The sequence below is a fragment of the Oryx dammah genome, unplaced genomic scaffold, assembly GCF_014754425.2.
Source record: "Oryx dammah isolate SB20612 unplaced genomic scaffold, SCBI_Odam_1.1 HiC_scaffold_11, whole genome shotgun sequence".
In the NCBI taxonomy this organism is placed as follows: domain Eukaryota; kingdom Metazoa; phylum Chordata; class Mammalia; order Artiodactyla; family Bovidae; genus Oryx; species Oryx dammah.
Window position 1 is genome coordinate 41121978 of NW_024070195.1, and position 19565 is coordinate 41141542.

General features: G+C 39.3%; 1 protein-coding gene across 3 annotated transcripts in view; it reads left to right on the forward strand.

Moving 5' to 3' along the window:
- Window positions 1–2437, forward strand: part of FKBP5 (FKBP prolyl isomerase 5) — a 110761-nt gene extending 108324 nt beyond the window's left edge. For all 3 annotated transcript variants that reach the window (XM_040249844.1, XM_040249843.1, XM_040249845.1), the window contains one exon: window positions 121–2437. In XM_040249844.1, coding sequence (XP_040105778.1) covers window positions 121–228 — 108 coding nt within the window. In that variant the 3' untranslated portion in view covers window positions 229–2437. The remainder of the gene's footprint in view (window positions 1–120) is intronic.
- Window positions 2438–19565: the final 17128 nt, after the last annotated feature.

Sequence of the window (19565 nt, forward strand, 5' to 3'; positions counted from 1 at the left end):
CTCAATACAGTCGTGCTCACACCCTCTTGTGTTAGACCTGACCCTAGTCTAGAGGAGCCAGGAAGCAACTGGACATTTCTTTTTTCCTCTAACCCTCTTGATTCCTTGTTTGTTCCTTAGGAAGAGGCCAGTAAAGCAATGAGCAGGAAGACTTTAGAAGGGGTCACCAACGAAAAAGAAATAGGAAGTCCATCGATGGACGAGCAGAAAGCCAAAGGGCACGTATGACACCACGCCATGGAGGGAAGAGTCCTAACGAACTCGGCCCCTCCTCCATGGGCTTTCACCCAACTCAGGACTAAACAGTGTTTAATGTAAAGTTTGTTATAGTCTATGTGATTCTGGAAGCAAACAGCAAAACCAGTAGCTTCCCAAAAAACCACCACCCTGCTGCTGCCCAGAGGTCTCATCGCGGGGGCAGCGTGGGACCACTCCAGGTGGAACAGAGCAGCGCCTGTCAGTGTGGAGAGTGAGCCAGCACCTAAGTCCAGCTCATTTCAGTTGATGTCAACTTGCAATATCCAATTCCGGGTCCCTTGAGATCATTCTAACAATTGGGGGCTGTCTGTTAGGTTTTACATTTGACTGAACTTTAATAGCACTGCAGAAACCTAGAAATCAATGCTTGATGAGTTTCTTCTTTCCTATAGTTGGGCAGGGGAGAGTTGGGGGTGGGGGAGGTTTTGTTTTCCAAATGACTGAAGTGCTCTGAATGCAAGCTGTTGCATTTTTAACGAACAGAACCCACTGTAGAGGGGCCAGGTCCCCCTCAGGTCCACAGCAGCATCACACACTTGAAAGCCAGAACCTCAGAGGCATCTCGCTTGTTGACTTTGCCGCCTTAGTCAAGCAACCCCGCTGTGAGAGCGGTTTCTGCCCCGCAGCCTGTCCCCCGAGGGGGACCCTGTCATTCCTAAAACACTCTTCCATGATGGTGAGCAGGAGGAGGTTCTAGATTAGCCTTCCCTGCTTTGGATGATTTCCGAGACACTGAAATGTGAAGAGAGCAGTCAGAATTGGGCTTGTTCTTCTCTCCTCTGTCTCTGGTAGGAAAGAATGTTGCATCCAGTAATGCCTGCTCATTGCTACCGTTCAGTTTCTTACTTCCATTCTGAACCTCTCCTATCAAGAATTTCAGACTTGTTCTTATATCTTTGACGTGGAGTGAGTTTTTATTTAACCTATCTATCTAGGATCCTTGAAGCATTTTTTTGTTGTTGTCTTTTTAAAATTCCTGTCTCATAAACACATGTATACTGATATATGGAAGTTTATTTACACTCCTATTTTTTTTGACTTATTTACTACTAAGTAGCTTAATTTTTAAAAAACAAAATCTGTGAGGTTGAAAAAATAAATCATTGCTTTTCTACATTAACCATTTTCCTTGCAGGTTTGACATGCTGTAGCTTTCTTTTCCTGCACTAATAGCTGCTTTGTTCTGGTATGAGTTATGGAAAAGAGTTGAAAACAGCTTCCCATGCAGGTACATCTAGCCTAAAATCTCCAGTACTTGGGCATTGAATTAGGGCAAGTCTTAAATACGTACATGTAGTTGAATTTTAGTCCTTACGGGTAAGCGAGATTAAGCACAGCTTTCTAGTCCCACAGCCTAAGAAATAAGAAGCACTCATAGGAATGCATTTGGCAACCCAAAAAACATTTGTTTCAACCTGGAACATCTCACCTTTTTAAATCCTAAAAAACACTGGCAATTATATTTTAGATTCATTTTTATTTTTATGGTGGTTTTAACAAAACACTTTTATTCTTGGGTTAGGACCCATGTTAAAACATTAAAGTCATTTCCTTTTTATACCAGTTTTCGTCTCTATGGCACAAATGGAATTGAGTTTCTCCTTGAATGATAACTAGAATTCTTTTTAATTTCTCATGTACACATTTGTCTTTTTTCATGAGTTATTTCTTTAAAAAGCCCCAATCTCACCTAGAGAATATAAAGCAAAAGTTGATTTTGCTTATCTGCTTAACTGTCTAGTATTTGTAGCTCTGTTGACTAGAGCATGACTCCAATGAGGCCAAGATTGAAATTAGATCCTAAAAAGGCCAGTTAGATTTTTGCAGGTAACAAGCAAAATAGTATTCCCAAAACTAGATTCTCTTAGCCCACTGTCTCCCTAGTATATGTTATGGGTCACGGGAACAGAAAAGGAAGGTGTGGAGGGGACAGAGGGGAAGGGTGGGCAGGTGGTTCAGAGGAAACTATTACAAGGTGCCCATCACCACTCAAGACAAGGAAACTTCATGTATTCTTGTATCAAATTCAGTAATTTTAAACAATTTGTCTAGAAATCAGCTGTCTCTTAGACTGCATTTGGAGTGGTGAGACAGATGAATTAACAGCAGATTGGTTTTTAAAACTATTCAGATGTACTTTTTTGGTGTTCCTTAAATAAATTCAGAAAAACAAATGTGATTTCCCATTATTCTTGTTGTGTTGTTTTAATTGCTAAGTCGTGTCTGACTCTTTTGTGACCCCATGGGCTGTAATCCACCAGACTCCTCTGTCCATAGGATTCTCTAGGGAAGAATACTGGAGTAGGCTGCCATTTTCTTCTCTAGGGGATCTTCCTGACCCAAGGATCGAACCCGCTTCTGCTGCATTGGTGGGCAGACTCTTTACCACTGAACTACCTGGGAAGCACCCCACCCCCACCATTATTCTTGGTTTTGTTCAAATAGTCTTCAAGAAAAAAGGTTGTTTTTGTTGGGAAACTACTTTGGGGGCCCAGCTGAAAAAATGAAACCTCAGAAAATTGACGAGAGACAACACTGTCCTGCTCCTTGCTCTAAGACACAACTTGAGATCAGCATTGGGGTACAGGCAATGGGATTATGCATCTTTGTTCAAATGAACCAAATAATCAGAAAAAGAAGAGGATTCTGTGTTTTCATTAACCAGTAGACATTCCACCATTTAGTGAAGAGGTTTAATTGTGCCTTTTAATAAATATGTAAAATATAAGTAAGCATGTGTCAGGTACTGTTGTGTGTTAAACAAGTATTTCTTCTTAAGTAGCATTTTTCTTGGATATTCACAGTGTGAAGGCCTAAAAGAGCTGATGTCACATACATTGCGAACCGTTATCCACAGTGCAAAACAAACCAGATATTAGATCCTCACTAGAATCTGGCTGCCGCAAGAAAAGGCAAAAGGTTTTCCTCTGCACCCTGCTCCTTTTGAGCAAACACTTCAGTATCTTTGTTTGGAGGGACCTTCACCTTTTTAACATAATCAAGGGCAAGTAGTGGAACCTTCAGTGATCTGCCAGGCATTGACATGGGTAAGGTTGGTACGAGTTGCTAAGAACAGTGCATAGGAAAAGCTGCCCTGCAGCCACAGGCTTAAATGGGTCATAACTACTGGGTGCATCCCATGTGTCAGACATTTAAACACCCTTTACGCTTCCACATGTAAAAAGGATATAGTTGCTGCACTGTTGCCATCTTCTGAATCGCACAGAAGATCATGTGGTCCTTACTGAAACTATAAGGAAGGAATTCTGGGATATGTATTTCAAACCTGGCTTAGTTGACACATTATAAATATTCCCCAAGTGTCTAAGCCTTTCCTGAGGCATTAAATATTTCTATCCTGGGTCTACTTGGATAATGTGCTTTCTTAAATAACTTTAAAGCCAAAAATCATAATGCCTACAGCAAGAAGTCAGCTACTTAGAAGTTTGACCAAGGAGATAAGGCGGGAAGAACAAGTAGCTAATGATTAGTATTTGGCAATGCAATGACTAACTCCAGTTACTCTACTGATTTGATATCTGCTTACAACCACATTTCCACAGTGAGAACTTCTGATCTTTTCAGTGTAAAAACATGAACCCGCCTATATACCCTTGCCCTCTTACAGATACCAAAGTCTTCCTAAAGGTGACACCAGCCCAAACACAGTAAACTCATGACCCTCCACTGAGACATCAAGAAACTTATACATTTCTTTATTCATCCCCATCTCAGCATCTAGCACACTATACCCAAACTGGTACTCAGTAGATACTCAGCAAATTGGCTTCCTCCCTTCACATCTCTTTTCAGTGGCCCTTCACTCCTGTTACCCGCCTTGGAATGTGGAGGCCAGAACCACACGGTTTTCTAGCAATCTGTGCAACCTGATCTTGGTCCTTGAGGTGCTGGGAACCAGCCAACAACTTGACTCGGGGTGCATCTGCAAAATGGATCTATGGTCTTCAGGCCACAGTGATCTTAAATCTATTTCCACTCACAAGGGTAGATCAAATGTGAAGTGAAGGAGGATTCTGGGAAGATCGAAGAATAGGAAGCACCAGGAACCTCACACCGAGGCAACAGCTACAGTGGCAGAATCTGTCTAATGCAACTATTTTGGAATTCAGGAGTTTATGAGAGCCTTACAACTTCCAGTTAGAACTGGACATGGAACAACAGACTGGTTCCAAATAGGAAAAGGAGTATGCCAAGGTTGTATATTGTCACCCTGCTTATTTAACTTATATACAGAGTACATCATGAGAAATGCTGGACTGGAAGAAACACAAGCTGGAATCAAGATTGCTGGGAGAAATAACAATAACCTCAGATATGCAGATGACACCACCCTTATGGCAGAAAGCGAAGAGGAACTAAAAAGCCTCTTGATGAAAGTGAAAGAGGAGAGTGAAAAAGTTGGCTTAAAGCTCAACATTCAGAAAACGAACATTATGGCATCTGGTCCCATCAGTTCATGGGAAATAGATGGGGAAACAGTGGAAACAGTGTCAGACTTTATTTTGGGGGGGCTCCAAAATCACTGCAGATGGTGACTGCAGCCATGAAATTAGAAGACGCTTACTCCTTGGAAGAAAAGTTATGACCAACCTAGATAGCATATTCAAAAGCAGAGACATTACTTTGCCGACTAAGGTCTGTCTAGTCAAGGCTATGGTTTTTCCTGTGGTCATGTATGGATGTGAGTTGGATTGTGAAGAAGGCTGAGCGCCAAAGAATTGATGCTTTTGAACTGTGGTGTTGGAGAAGACTCTTGAGAGTCCCTTGGACTGAAAGGAGATACAACCAGTCCATCCTGAAGGAGATCAGCCCTGGGATTTCTTTGGAAGGAATGATGCTAAAGCTGAAACTCCAGTACTTTGGCCACCTCATGCGAAGAGTTGACTCATTGGAAAAGACTCTGATGCTGAGGGGGGATTGGAGGCAGGAGGAGAAGGGGACGACAGAGGATGAGATGGCTGGATGGCATCACTGACGATGGATATGAAGCTGAGTGAACTCTGGGAGTTGGTGATGGACAGGGAGGCCTGGCGTGCTGTGATTCACAGGGTCGCAAAGAGTCGGACACGACTGAGTGACTGAACTGAACTGAACTACAACTTCCAGGCATGGATGGGAAATTGTAGGCAGTTTTTGTTCATTTCACCTAGCACAATAGAAGCTACCCATCGACTACAACCAGCAACATGGCAGGCAGCTCTGCAAGTTTTCTGACACAGCTTGTGGGAACTAGGATGGGCAAAAGGGACTCTGTTCCCTGGATATTGAGGATCTGTGCCCTGAGTGGGATTTCTGCTTGATTACTGAGATGCAAAGAGGTGGGCAGGTGTTGTCTCATCTCGCCCCCATCAATGTAAGCCTCTGGCTCAAAACTCCAGCAGCGTTTTTCATCTTTCACATTTTGCATCTTCACCTCCCTTTTAGGAACCAAACATTAAAAACTAGCACATTCAAAAACAACTGCTTATATGGGAAAAATGAGAAAGACCACATGTGCCCAAGGACAGGCTCACTAAGACCTGAAGACATTACGGTTATACCTCAGACTGACTCTCAGTACAAAGACGGCCTACAACAATCATAAAAATAAAAACTCAAAAGCCTGAGGATGAGGGAGAATCTGATTTCCAGAGTTAATGCCACGTTATTAGATTAAAATGGCCAGTGTTCAGCAACAACCAAAAAAAAAAAAAAAAATTGCAAGACGCCAAGAAACAGGAGGCCCATTTAAAGGAAAAAATAATTCAACAGAATCTTCCCTTGAAAAAGACATGACAGATACACAACCAAAATTTTAAACAACTGTCTTAAAGATGCTCAAAGAACTAAAGGTAGATACGGAGAAAGTCAGGAAAACAATGTGTAAACAAAATGGATCAATCAAGAGATTTTAAAAACCTAAAGAGAAGCCAAAAAAATTCTGGAGCTGAAAAGCACAACAACTACAATGAAAAATTCACTAGATGTAATATTCCAAGGCAGATTTGAGCAGGCAGAAGAAAAAACTAATAAACATTAAGATAGGATGGTGGAAGTTATTCAGACTGAAGAACAAAAAGAAAAAAAGACTGAAAAAAGGAAACAGAGCCTAAAGGACCTGTGGGACACCATCGAGTAGATATCATGAGAGTCCAGAAAAAGAGAGAGAAAGGGGCAGAAAGTATTAGAAGAGATAATGGCTGAAAGTTCCTAATTTTGATGAAACACACAAATGTAAACATCCCAAAAGCTCAACAAATTCCAAGTAAAATTAATTCAAAGAAACCAAAACCAACACATTATAATCATATTTTCAAAAGGGTAAACAATCTTGAAAGCAGCAAGAGAGAAGCAAGTCAACACCCCTAAATCACATAAGTTTGCTTCCAGAGGGTGGTGTACTACTTGGCCCCCACAAGGACATCTCCTACACTGGGAACTATAAACAACTTACCTAACACTTAGAAATAACCACAGAGAATTAGGCAAAATGAAGCAACAAAGGAATATGTTTCAAATTAAAGAACAAGACAAAAGCACAGGAGTACAACTAAGTGAAGTGGAGATAAGCAATCTATCCAATAAGGAGTTCAAAGTAATGATCATAAAAATGCTCAACGTACCTGGGAGAAGAAAGAATCTCCAGCACAGGGTTGGATCCCTGGTCAAGAAACTAGATCCCACATGCCACAACTAAGAGCTGATGAAGCTAAAAATTTTTAAACTATTTTAAAAATATTTTTAAAAATTAAATTTTTTTTAATCAGTGGAATTTAATAGAACTAGAATAAATAATTTAAAATTTGAATGGAAACAAAAGATTCTAAATAACTGCAGCATTATTTACAGCTGCCAAAATACGGAAGCAATGTGTCTATCAATGAATGAATGGATAAAGACGTGTGTGTGGAACACTTTATAAGCCATAAAAAAGAATGAAATTTTTCCACTTGCAATGATATAGATGGGCCTAGAGATATTATTCCAAGTGAAATAAGTCAGACAAAGAAATACTGTACAGTTTTATTTACATATGGAATCTAGAAAACAAAACAGATGAACAAAACAGAAAACAGAACAGAGTCACAGCAACAAAAAGGTATTTGCTAGAGGGGAGGGAGTGTGGGATGAGTGAAAGAGGTAAGAGAAATTAAGGTACAAACTTCCAGTTTCAAAACAAATGAGTCATAGGGATGAAATGTACAGTGTAGGGAATATAGTCAATAATAATGTATCTTTGGCACAGACAGTAGCTAGATTTATTATAGTGATCATTTTGTAATGCACAGAAATATCTAATCACTATGTTGTAATGTTGTAGGTCAAATATACTTCAAAAAAATAAAATAGAGACGAAGTCAGTGGGCCAATATATTCAAAGTGCTCAAATCCAAAGGTCAACCAAAAGTCCTCTACCCAGCAAAACTGCCTTTCAGAAGTGCAGGAGAAGTTAAGATATTCTCAGATAAACAAAAGCTGAGGGAATTTGTTACCACTAAGACCTGCTCAAGGGAGACCTCCAAGGTGAAATGAAAGGACCCAAGACAGTACCTCAAAGGCATATTGAGAAGTGAAAATTTCAGTAACAGTAAATACATGGGTAATAAAAGTAATGTTATAAAAATGATTTGTAACTGTCCTTAGTTTTCTATATGACTTAAGAGACTAACATATCTAAATAAAAAACAATTATTAATGTAAAGTTTATATTACTGTAACTTTAGTTTGTAACTCCAAATCTTGTTTTCTACATAATATAGGAAACTAATACATTTGAAAGAATGATTACTTATGTATTGGGCACACAGTGTGTGAAGATGTAATTTTAATGACATCAACAACTGAAATGATTGGAGATGAAGCTGTAAAAGACCAGTTTTGTATATTATGAATCTACTATAAATTCAAATAGAATGTTATAACTTTATGTTAAATATAATCTCTATGGTAACTGAAAAAATAACTACAGAATATACAAAGAAGAAAATAAAAAGGAATTTCAACATTTCACTAAAAAAAAAATCAGCTAAACACAAAAGATGACAAATGCAGCAACTGGGGCACAGAAAGCCTACAGAACATATAGAAAACAATAACAGATGTCTCTTCCTATCAGTAATTATTCTAAATATAAATGGACTCAACTCTCCATTCAACAGAGAGATGGGCAAAATGGATGAATACACATGATCCAAGTATATGCTTCCTATAAGAAATTCACCTGACATCCAAAAACACAAACAGGTTGAAAGTGAAATTTTAAAATATTCCATGCAAATTGCAGCCAAAATAGGGCAGGAGTGGCTATACTAACATCAGACAAAACAGACTTTAAACCAAGAAAGGTTACAAGTCAAAGAAGAACATTATATATAAATAAATTGATGGAGGATAAAAAGGGAAACAGTGGCAGATTTTATTTTCTTGGGCTCCAAAATCACTGTGGATAGTGACTGCAGCCACAAAATTAAAAGATGCTTGCTCCGTGGAAGGAAAGCTATGACAAACTTATTGTATTGAAAAAGCAGAGACATCATTTTCCCAACAAAGTCCCATGTAGTCAAAACTATAGTTTTTTTCCAGTAGTCACATACAGATGTGAGAGTTGGACCATTAAGGCTGAGTGCCGAAGAATTGATGCTTTCGAAATGTGGTTCTGGAGAAGATTCTTGAGAGTACCTTGGACAGCAAGGAGATCAAACCAGTCAATCCTAAAGGAAATCAACTCTGAATATTCATTGGAAGGACTGATGCTAGAGCTCCAATACTTTGGCTACCTGATGTGAAGAGCTGATTCACTGGGAAAAAAAAAAAAAAAACCCTGATACTGGGAAAGATGGAGGGCAGATGAAGAGGGCAACAGAAGATGAGATGGTTGGATGGCATCATCAACTCAATGGACATGAGCTTGAGCAAGCTCCAGGACATAGTGAAGGTCAGGGAAGCCTGGCATGCTGCAGTCCATGAGGTCAGAGTCAGACATGACTTAGCAACTGAACAGCAACAAAAATATATTAATAATATATCAATATGGCAAGAAAATTTAACAATTACAATGTTCAAGCACCTAATGACCAACCATGAAAATACATGAAGCAAAAATGGACAGCACTGAAAGGAAAAAGAGACATTTCTACAGTAACAGTTGGAGACATCAGTACCCCATTGGCAAGAATGGAGAGAACAACCAGACAGAAGATAATTAAGGAAACAGAGGACTAGATCTAACAGATATATACAGAACACCACCCAACAATAACATGGTATGCATTCTTCTCACTTGCACACAGGCCACTCTCCAAGACAGACCACATGTTAGGCCACAACAGATTTTAAAAGATAAATGTCTTCCAAGACCACAATAAGAGGAAGTTAGAAACAATAACCAAAAAAAAAAAAAAACAACTGGAAAGAACACAAAATTTTGGAAATTAATTACTTTAAAAAAATAGATCAAAAAACAAATCACAGGAGATACTAGAAATAGAGATAAATGAAAATAAAAACACAACATACCGACTTAAGAGACACAGCAAAAGTGAGACTAAGTAAGGGGGAAAATAATTTTTTTTGTGTGTGCGCCACAACATTCAGCTTGTGAAATCTTAGTTCCCTGACCAGGGACTGAACCCAGGTCCTTGACAGTAAAAATTCCAAGTCCTAATCACTGGAACACCAGAGAATCTTAAAGGGAAATTTTTTTAGCTATAAACATTTACACTAAAAAAACAAGATCTCAAATCAACAACCTAACTTTATAATTTAAGTAACCAGAGAAAGAACAAACTAAACCCAAAACTAGCAGAAGAAAGGAAATAATAAAGATGAAAGCAGGTATAAATGAAAGGGAGAATAGAAAAATGATACAGAAAATACATGAAATCAAAAGTTAGTTCTTTAAAAAGATCAAGAACTGAAGAAACTTTAGCTAGATAGACAAAAAAGAGAAGACTCAAGTTACTAAAATAAATTAAGGGAGAGAGATTACAACTGATTTTATGGCAATAAGAGACCACTGTGAACAATTATGAGCTTCCCCGGTGGCTCAGGCAGTAAAGAATCCACCTGCAATTCAGGAGATGTGAGTTAGATCCCTAAGTTGGGAAGAGCCCCTGGAGAAGGAAATGGCTTCCCACTCCAGTATTCTTGCCTGGAGAATTCCATGGACAGAGGAGCCTGGTGGACTACAGTCCATCGGGTCATAAAAAGTTGGACATGACTGAGCAACTAACACACACATGAACAATTATATTACAGCAGATTGGACAACCTAGAAGAAAGTGAATAAATTTTTAGAAACCTAAAATCTACCAAGACTGAATCAGGAAGAAATAGAAAATCTGAGCATGTTAATTACTAGTAAGGAGAGAAAGGTAGGCTTCAACAGTAGATGAACCATGAACTTCCAGTTTTACAAGCTGGATTTAGAAAAGGCAGAGGAACCAGAGATCAAATTGCCAACATCCACTGGATCATAGAAAAAACTAGAGAATCCCAGAAAAACATCTGCTTCATTGTCTATGCTAAAGCCTTTGACTGTGTGGATCACAACAAACTGTGGGAAATTCTTCAAGAGATGGGACCACCAGACCACCTTAACTGTCTCCTGAGAAATCTGGATGCAGGTCAAGAAGCAACAGTTAGAACTGGCCGTGGAACAATGGACTGGTTCCAAATTGGGAAAGGAGTACATCAAGGCTGTATGTTGTCAGCCTGCTTATTTAACTTCTGTGCAGAGTACATCATGAGAAACGCTGGGCTGGAAGAAGCACAAGCTGGAATCAAGATTGCCAGGAAAAATATCAGTCACCTCAGATATGCAGATGACACCACCCTTATGGCAGAAAGTAAAGAGGAACTAAAGAGCCTCTTGATGAAGGTGAAAGAAGAGAGTGAAAAAGCTGGCTTAAAGCTCAACATTCAAAAAACTAAGATCATGGCATCTACCTATCTATCATGGCATCTATCTATCATGGCATCTATTTTTGCAAATAGATGGAGAAACAATGGAAACAGTGACAGACTATTTTCTCGGGCTACAAAAGCACTGCAGCCATGAAATTAAGAGAGACTTGCTTCTTGCAAGAAAAGCTATGACCAACCTAGACAGCTTATTAAAAAGCAGAGGCATCACTTTGCAACAAAGATCCATCTAGTCAAAACTATGGTTTTTCCAGTAGTCATGTATGGATGTGAGAGTTGGACCAGAAAGAAGGCTGAACACCGAAGAATTAATGCTTTTGAATTATGGTGTTGGAGAAGATTCTTGAGAGTCCCTTGGACTGCAAAGAGATACAAGCAGTCAATCCTAAAGGAAATCAGTCCTGAATATTCATTGGAAGGACTGATGCTGAAGCTAAAGCTCCAATACTTCGGCCACCTAATTTGAAGAGCTGACTCATTAGAAAAGACCCTGGGGGGTGGTCCTAAGATGGCGGAGGAATAAGATGGGGAGACCACTTTCTCCCCCACAAATTCTTCGAAAGAACATTTAAACGCTGAGCAAATGCCACAAAACAACTTCTGAATGCTGGCAGAGGACATCAGACACCCAAACTGAAGCCCATTGTCTTGGAAAGGAGATGGAGAAGTCTTGAGGCTTCAAGAATAAGAATAAGACTGAAAACCAGAGCCAGGAGGCTTAAGTCCAAACCCTGAGAACACCAGAGAACTCCTGACTCCAGGGAACATTATTCAATAGGAGCTCATCAAAAGCCTCCATACCTACACTGAAACCAAGCACCACCCAAGGGCCAACAGGTTCCAGAGCAAGACATACCATGCAAATTCTTCAGCAACATAGGAAAATAGCCCTGAGCTTCAACATACAGGCTGCTCAAAGTCACACCAAACCCACTGACATCTTAAAACTCACTACTGGACACTTCATTGCACTCCAGAGAGAAGAAATCCAGCTCCACCCACCAGAACACCAACACAAGCTTCCCTAACCAGGAAACCTTGACAAGCCACCCATCCAATCCCACCCACAGTGAGGAAACTCCACAATAAAGAGAACTCCACAAACTGCCAGAATACAGAAAGGCCACCCCAAACAAAGCAATATAAGCAAGATGAAGAGACAGAGGAATACCCAGCAGGTAAAGGAACAGGATAAATCCCCACCAAACCAAAGAGGAAGAGATAGGGAATCTACCTGATAATTCCAAATAATGATAGTGAAAATTATCCAAAATCTTGAAAACAAAATGGAGTTACAGATAAATACCCTGGAGACAAGGATTGAGAAGATGCAAGAAAACAAGGGACCTAGAAGAAATAAAAAAGAGTCAATATATAATGAATAATGCAATAAATGAGATCAAAAACACTCTGGAGGGAACCAACAGTAGAATAATGGAGGCAGAAGATAGGATAAGTGAGGTAGAAGATAGAAGATAGAATGGTAGAAATAAATGAAACATAGGAAAAAAGAATTAAAAGAAATGAGGACAACCTCAGAGACCTCTGGGACAATGTTAAACACCCCAACATTTGAATCATAGGAGTCCCAGAAGAAGACAAAAAGACCATGAGAAAATACTTGAGGAGACAATAGTTGGAAACGTCCCTAAAATGGGAAGGAAATAGTCACCCAAGTCCAAGAAACCCAGAGAGTCTCAAACAGGATAAACCAAAGGCAAAACACCCCAAGACACATATTAATCAAATTAACAAAGATCAAACACAAAGAACAAATATTAAAAGCAGCAAGGGAAAAACAACAAATAACACACAAGGGGATTCCCATAAGGATAACAGCTGATCTTTCAATAGAAACTCTTCAGGCCAGGAGGGAAAGGCAGGACATACTTAAAGTGATAAAAGAGAAAAACCTACAACCCAGATTACTGTACCCAGCAAGGAGCTCATTCAAATATGAAGGAGAAATCAAAAGCTTTACAGACAAGCAAAAGCTGAGAGAATTCAGCACCACCAAACCAGCTCTCCAACAAATGCTAAAGGATCTTCTCTAGATAGGAAACACAGAAAGGGTGTATAAACTTGAACCCAAAACAACACAGTAAATGGCAGTGGGATCATACTTATCAATAATTACCGTAAATGTAAATGGGCTGAATGTCCCAACCAAAACAGAAAGACTGGCTGAATGGATACAAAAACAAGACACCTATATATGTTTACAAGAGACACCTCGAAACAAGGGACACATACAGACTGAAAGTGAAGGGCTGGAAAAAGATATTCCACGTATATAGAGACCAAAAGAAAGCAGGAGTAGCAATACTCAGATAAAATAGACTTTAAAACAAAGGCTGTGAAAAGAGACAAAGAAGGACACTACATAATGATCAAAGGATCAATCCAAGAAGAAGATATAACAATTATATATACACCCAACATAGGAGCACCACAATATGTAAGACAAATGCTAACAAGTATGAAAGGGGAAATTAACAATAACACAATAATAGTGGGAGAGTTTAATACCCCACTCACACCTATGGATAGATCAACAACAGAAAATTAACAAGGAAACACAAACTTTAAATAATACAATAGACCAGTTAGACCTAATTGATCTATAGGACATTTCACCCCAAAACAATGAATTTCACCTTTTTCTCAAGTGCACATGGAACCTTCTCCAGGATAGATCACATCCTGGGCCATAAATCTAGCCTTGGTAAATTCAAAAAAATTGAAATCATTCCAAGCATCTTTTCTGAACAGAATGCAGTAAGATTAGATGTCAAGTACAGGAGAAAAGATGTTTAAAATTCCAACATATGGAGGCTGAACAACACACTGCTGAATAATCAACAAATCACAGAAGAAATAAAAAATGAATCAAAATATGCATAGAAATGAATGAAAGTGAAAACACAACAACCCAAAATCTATGGGACACTGTAAAAGCAATGCTAAGGGAAAGGTTCATAGCAATACAGGCTTACCTCAAGAAACAAGAAAAAAGTCAAATAAATAACCTAACTCTACACCTAAAGCAACTAGAAAAGGAAGAAATGAAGAACCCCAGGGTTAGTAGAAGGAAAGAAAAATTAAAAATTAGGGCAGAAATAAATGCAAAAGAAACAAGAGACCATAGCAAAAATCAACACAGCCAAAAGCTGGTTGAGAAGATAAATAAAACTGACAAACCATTAGCCAGACTCATCAAGAAACAAAGGGAGAAGAACCAAATCAACAAAATTAGAAATGAAAATGGAGAGATCACAACACAGAAATACAAAGGATCATAAGAGACTACTATCAGCAACTGTATGCCAATAAAATGGACAACTTGGAAGAAATGGACAAATTCTTAGAAAAGTACAACCTTCCAAAACTGAACCAGGAAGAAATAGAAAATCTTAACAGACCCATCACAAGCATGGAAATTGCAACTGTAATCAGAAATCTTCCAACAAACAAAAGGCCAGGACCAGATGGCTTCACAGCTGAATTCTACCAAAAATTTAGAGAAGAGCTAACACCTATCTTACTCAAACTCTTCCAGAAAATTGCAGAGGAAGGTAAACTTCCAAACTCATTCTATGAGGCCACCAATACCCTAATACCAAAACCAGACAAAGATGCCACAAAAAGAAAAAAACTACAGGCCAATATCACTGATGAACATAGATGCAAGAATCCTTAACAAAATTCTAGCAAACAGAATCCAACAACATATTTAAAAGATCATACATCAAGACCAAGTGGGCTTTATCCCAGAGATGCAACAATTCTTCAATATCCGCAAATCAATCAACATAATAGACCACACTAACAAACTGAAAGATAAAAACCATTTGATTATCTCAGTAGATGCAGAGAAAGCCTTTGACAAAATTCAACATCCATTTATGATAAAAATCCTCCAGAAAGCAGGCATAGAATGAACATACCTCAACCTAATAAAAGCTATATATGACAAACCCACAGCAAATATTATCCTCAATGGTGAAAAATTGAAAGCATTTCCCCTAAAGTCAGGAACAAGACAAGGGTGCCCACTCTCACCACTACTATTCAACATAGTTTTGGCCACAGCAATCAGAGCAGAAAAAGAAATAAAAGGAATCCAGATTGGAAAAGAAGTAAAACTCTGTTGGCAGATGACATGATCCTCTACATAGAAAACCCTAAAGACTCCACCAGAAAATTACTAGCGCTAATCAATGAATATAGTTAAGTTGCAGGATATAAAATCAACACACAGAAAACCCTTGCATTCCTATATACTGAGAAAACAGAAATTAAACAATTCCATTCACCATTGCAATGAAAAGAATAAAATACTTAGGAATACATCTACCTAAAGAAACAAAAGACCTATATATAGAAAACTATAAAACACTGGAGAAAGAAATCAAAGAGGACATAAATAGATGGAGAAATATACCGTGTTCATGGATTGGAAGAATCAATATAGTGAAAATGAGTATATACCCAAAGCAATCTATAGATTCAATGCAATCCCTATCAAGCTACCAACAGTATTTTTCACAGAACTAGAATAAATAATTTCACAATTTGTATGGAAGTACAAAAACCTTGAATAGCCAAAGATATCTTGAGAAAGAAGAATGGAACTGGAGGAATCAACCAACCTGACCTCAGGCTCTACTACAAAGCCACAGTCAAGACAGTATGGTACTGGCACAAAGACAGAAATACAGATCAATGGAACAAAATAGAAAGCCCAGAGATAAATCCACACACTTATGGACACGTTATCTTCGACAAAGGAGGCAAGAATATACAATGGAGAAAAGACAATCTCTTTAACAAGTGGTGCTGGGGAAACTGGTCAACCACTTGTAAAAGAATGAAACTAGAACATTTTCTAACACCATACATAAAAATAAACTCAAAATGGATTAAAGATCTAAACATAAGACCAGAAACTATAAAACTCTTAGAGGAGAACATAGGCAAAACACTCTCTGACATAAATCACAGCAGGATCCTCTATGACCCACCTCCCAGAATATTGGAAATAAAAACAAAGATAAACAAATGGGACCTAATTAAACTTAAAAGCTTTTGCACAACAAAGGAACTATAAGCCAGGTGAAAAGACAGCCTTCAGAATGGGAGAAAATAGCAAATGAAGCAACTGACAAAAATTAATCTCAAAAATATACAAGCAACTCCTGCAGCTCAATTCCAGAAAAATAAATGACCCAATCAAAAAATGGGCCAAAGAACTAAACAGACATTTCCCCAAAGAAGACATACAGATGGCTAACAAACACATTTTTCATCACTCATTATCAGAGAAATGCAAATCAAAATCACAATGAGGTACCATTTCACACCAGTCAGAATGGCTGCAATCCAAAAGTCTACAAACAATAAATGCTGGAGAGGGTGTGGAGAAAAAAGAACCCTCTTACACTTCTGGTGGGAATGTAAACTAGTACAGCCACTATGAAGAACAGTGTGGAGATTCCTTAAAAAACTGGAAATAGAACTGCCATATGACCCAGCAATCCCACTGCTGGGCATACACACCAAGGAAACCAGAATTCAAAGAGACACATGTACCCCAATGTTCAACACAGCACTGTTTATAATAGCCAGGACATGGAAGCAACCTAGATGTCCATCAGCAGATGAATGGATAAGAAAGCTGTGGTACATATACACAATGGAATATTACCCAGCCATTAAAAAGAATACATTTGAATCAGTTCTAATGAGATGGATGAAACTGAAACCTATTATACAGAGTGAAGTAAGCCAGAAAGAAAAACACCAATACAGTATACTAACACATATATATGGAATTTAGAAGATGGTAACAATAACCCTGTATGTGAGACAGGAAAAGAGACACAGATGTATAGAACAGTCTTTTGGATTCTCTGGGAGAGGGCAATGGTGGGATGATTTGGGAGAATGGCATTGAAACATGTATATTACCATATGTGAAACAAATCGCCAGTCCAGGTTCGATGCATGAGACAGGGTGCTCAGGGCTGGTGCAGGGTGCTCAGGGCTGGTCATCCCTCTGGAATGACCCAGAGGGATGGGATGGGGAGGGAAGTGGGTGAGGGGTTCAGGATGGGGAACACATGTACACCCGTGGCGGATTCATGTCAATGTATGGCAAAACCACTACAATAAAGTAATTAGCCTCCCATTAAAATAAATAAATTTATATTAAAGAAAAAAAAGACCCTGATGCTAGAAAGATTCAAGGCAGAAGGAGAAGGGGATGACAGAAGATGAGATAGTTGGGTGGCATCACAGACTCGATGGACATCAGTTTGAGCAAGCCCCGCGAGATGGTGAAGGATATGGACTGCAGCACATGGGGTTGCAAATAGTTGGACACAACTCAGCAACTGAACAAGGAGATTGAATCAGTAAGTAAAAATCTCCCAATGAAGGAAAGCCCAGACCAGATGCCTCACTCATGAATTCTTATCAAATATTTTAAAATAATTACATCAATTCTTCTAAAACTCTTTTAAAAAATCAAAAAGTTGGAAACATTCCCAAACTCACTGTCAAACAAAACAAGGATGCCCACTCTCAGCACTCCTAATCATCATAGTACTGAAAGTGCTCCCACCCAGTGTAGTTATAGACAAGAAAAATAAGACACCAGAATCAAAAAGAAATAAAACTGTCTCTATTTGTAGATGATATGATTATATATATAACTCTATAAAGACTCCACCAAAAAATTATTAGAACTAAAGCAATGTCAACAAGGTGCAAAATAAAAGATTAACATTAAGAAATCACTAACAACAAACTATCTGAAAAAGAGAATAATAATCCCATTTACAACAGTATCAAAACAATAAATATTTCAGTTCAGTCCAGTTGCTCAGTCGTGTCCAACCCCATGAACCACAGCATGCCAGGCCTCCCTGTCCATCACCAACTCCAAGAGTCCACCCAAACCCATGTCAATTGAGTCGGTGATGCCATCCAACCATCTCATCTTCTGTCGTCCCCTTCTCCTCCTACCATCAATCTTTCCCAGCATCAGGGTCTTTTCAAATGAGTCAGCTCTTCACATCAGGTGGCCAAAGTATTGGAGTTTCAGCTTCAAAATCAGTCCTACCAATGAACACCCAGCACTGATCTCCTTTAGGATGGACTTGTTGGATCTCCTTGCAGTCCAAGGGACTCTCAAGAGTCTTCTCCAACACCACAGTTCAAAAGCATCAATTCTCCAACACCACAGTTCAAAAGCATCAGTTCTTACATAGGAATAAATTTAAGCAAGGGGATGAAAAATCTCCACTGAAAACTAAGACACTGATAAAAGAAATCAAAGAAGACACAAATATGTGGAAAGGCATCCCATGCCCATGGACAGGAAGAATTAATACTGTTGAAATGTCCAAGGATTTCCCTGGTTGGTCCAGTGGCTAAGACTCCACACTCCCAATGCAGGGGACTCAGGTTTGATCTCTGGTCAGGAAATTAAGATCCCACGTGCTCGTGTAGCTCACAGACAAGCAGGAACTGAAGTGCTGGCTGGACCCTTGCAGAGCATCTGCCGTCTTCTATTCAGACCCACAGGACTTGTGGAACAGGGCAGAAAACTGAATTCTGCCTCTTCAGCGTGCCAATCACCCAGCTCTGGTGAAGGCCATGTCCAGCCAGGGCCCACCCCACAGCTGACGTCCAGACCCACGACAGTGCACGCACCCTTCTGCAGCAGCCGCTGTGCCCCCCACCTAACCTCTGGCTCCCCTCCGGGCACCTGATGTAGACACCTGCCCTGATGTAGACCCTGCCCTGGGCGCAATCTAGGTAAGTTTCTCCTGGTGCCAGAATCTTAATTTCCTCCTTGGAGCACTGCCTCCCTCTTTAAAGGACCTCCAGGCAGAAGTCTGGGGAGTGGGAGGTGGGCTATTTATTTTGTGATTCATCCCCTAGACTGCAGCTACAAAACCCCCAGAAGTTTCCTTTAGCTACAAAGCAACTGGACAAATACACCATGCCTCAACTTGTTTACTGTGTAGCCACTAAAAAGTACTAAGCTTCAGAGAAACAAATTTGTCTGATGTTTAATTAGAACTACCCCCTTCTTATGAATTTAAGTTGGTACAGCCACTATGGAGAACAATATGGAGGTTGCAGTCCCACTCCTGGGCATATATCCAGAGACAAACATGGTTCAAAAGGATACATGTTTCCCAATGTTCATTGCAGCGCTGTTTACAGTAGCCAAGACAAGGAAGCAACCTAAATATCCATCAACAGTGAATAAACAAAGATGTGATACATATATGCAATGGAATATCACTCAGCCAATAATGAAACAATGCCATCTGCAACAGCATGGATAGACCCGGAGATTATCATACTAA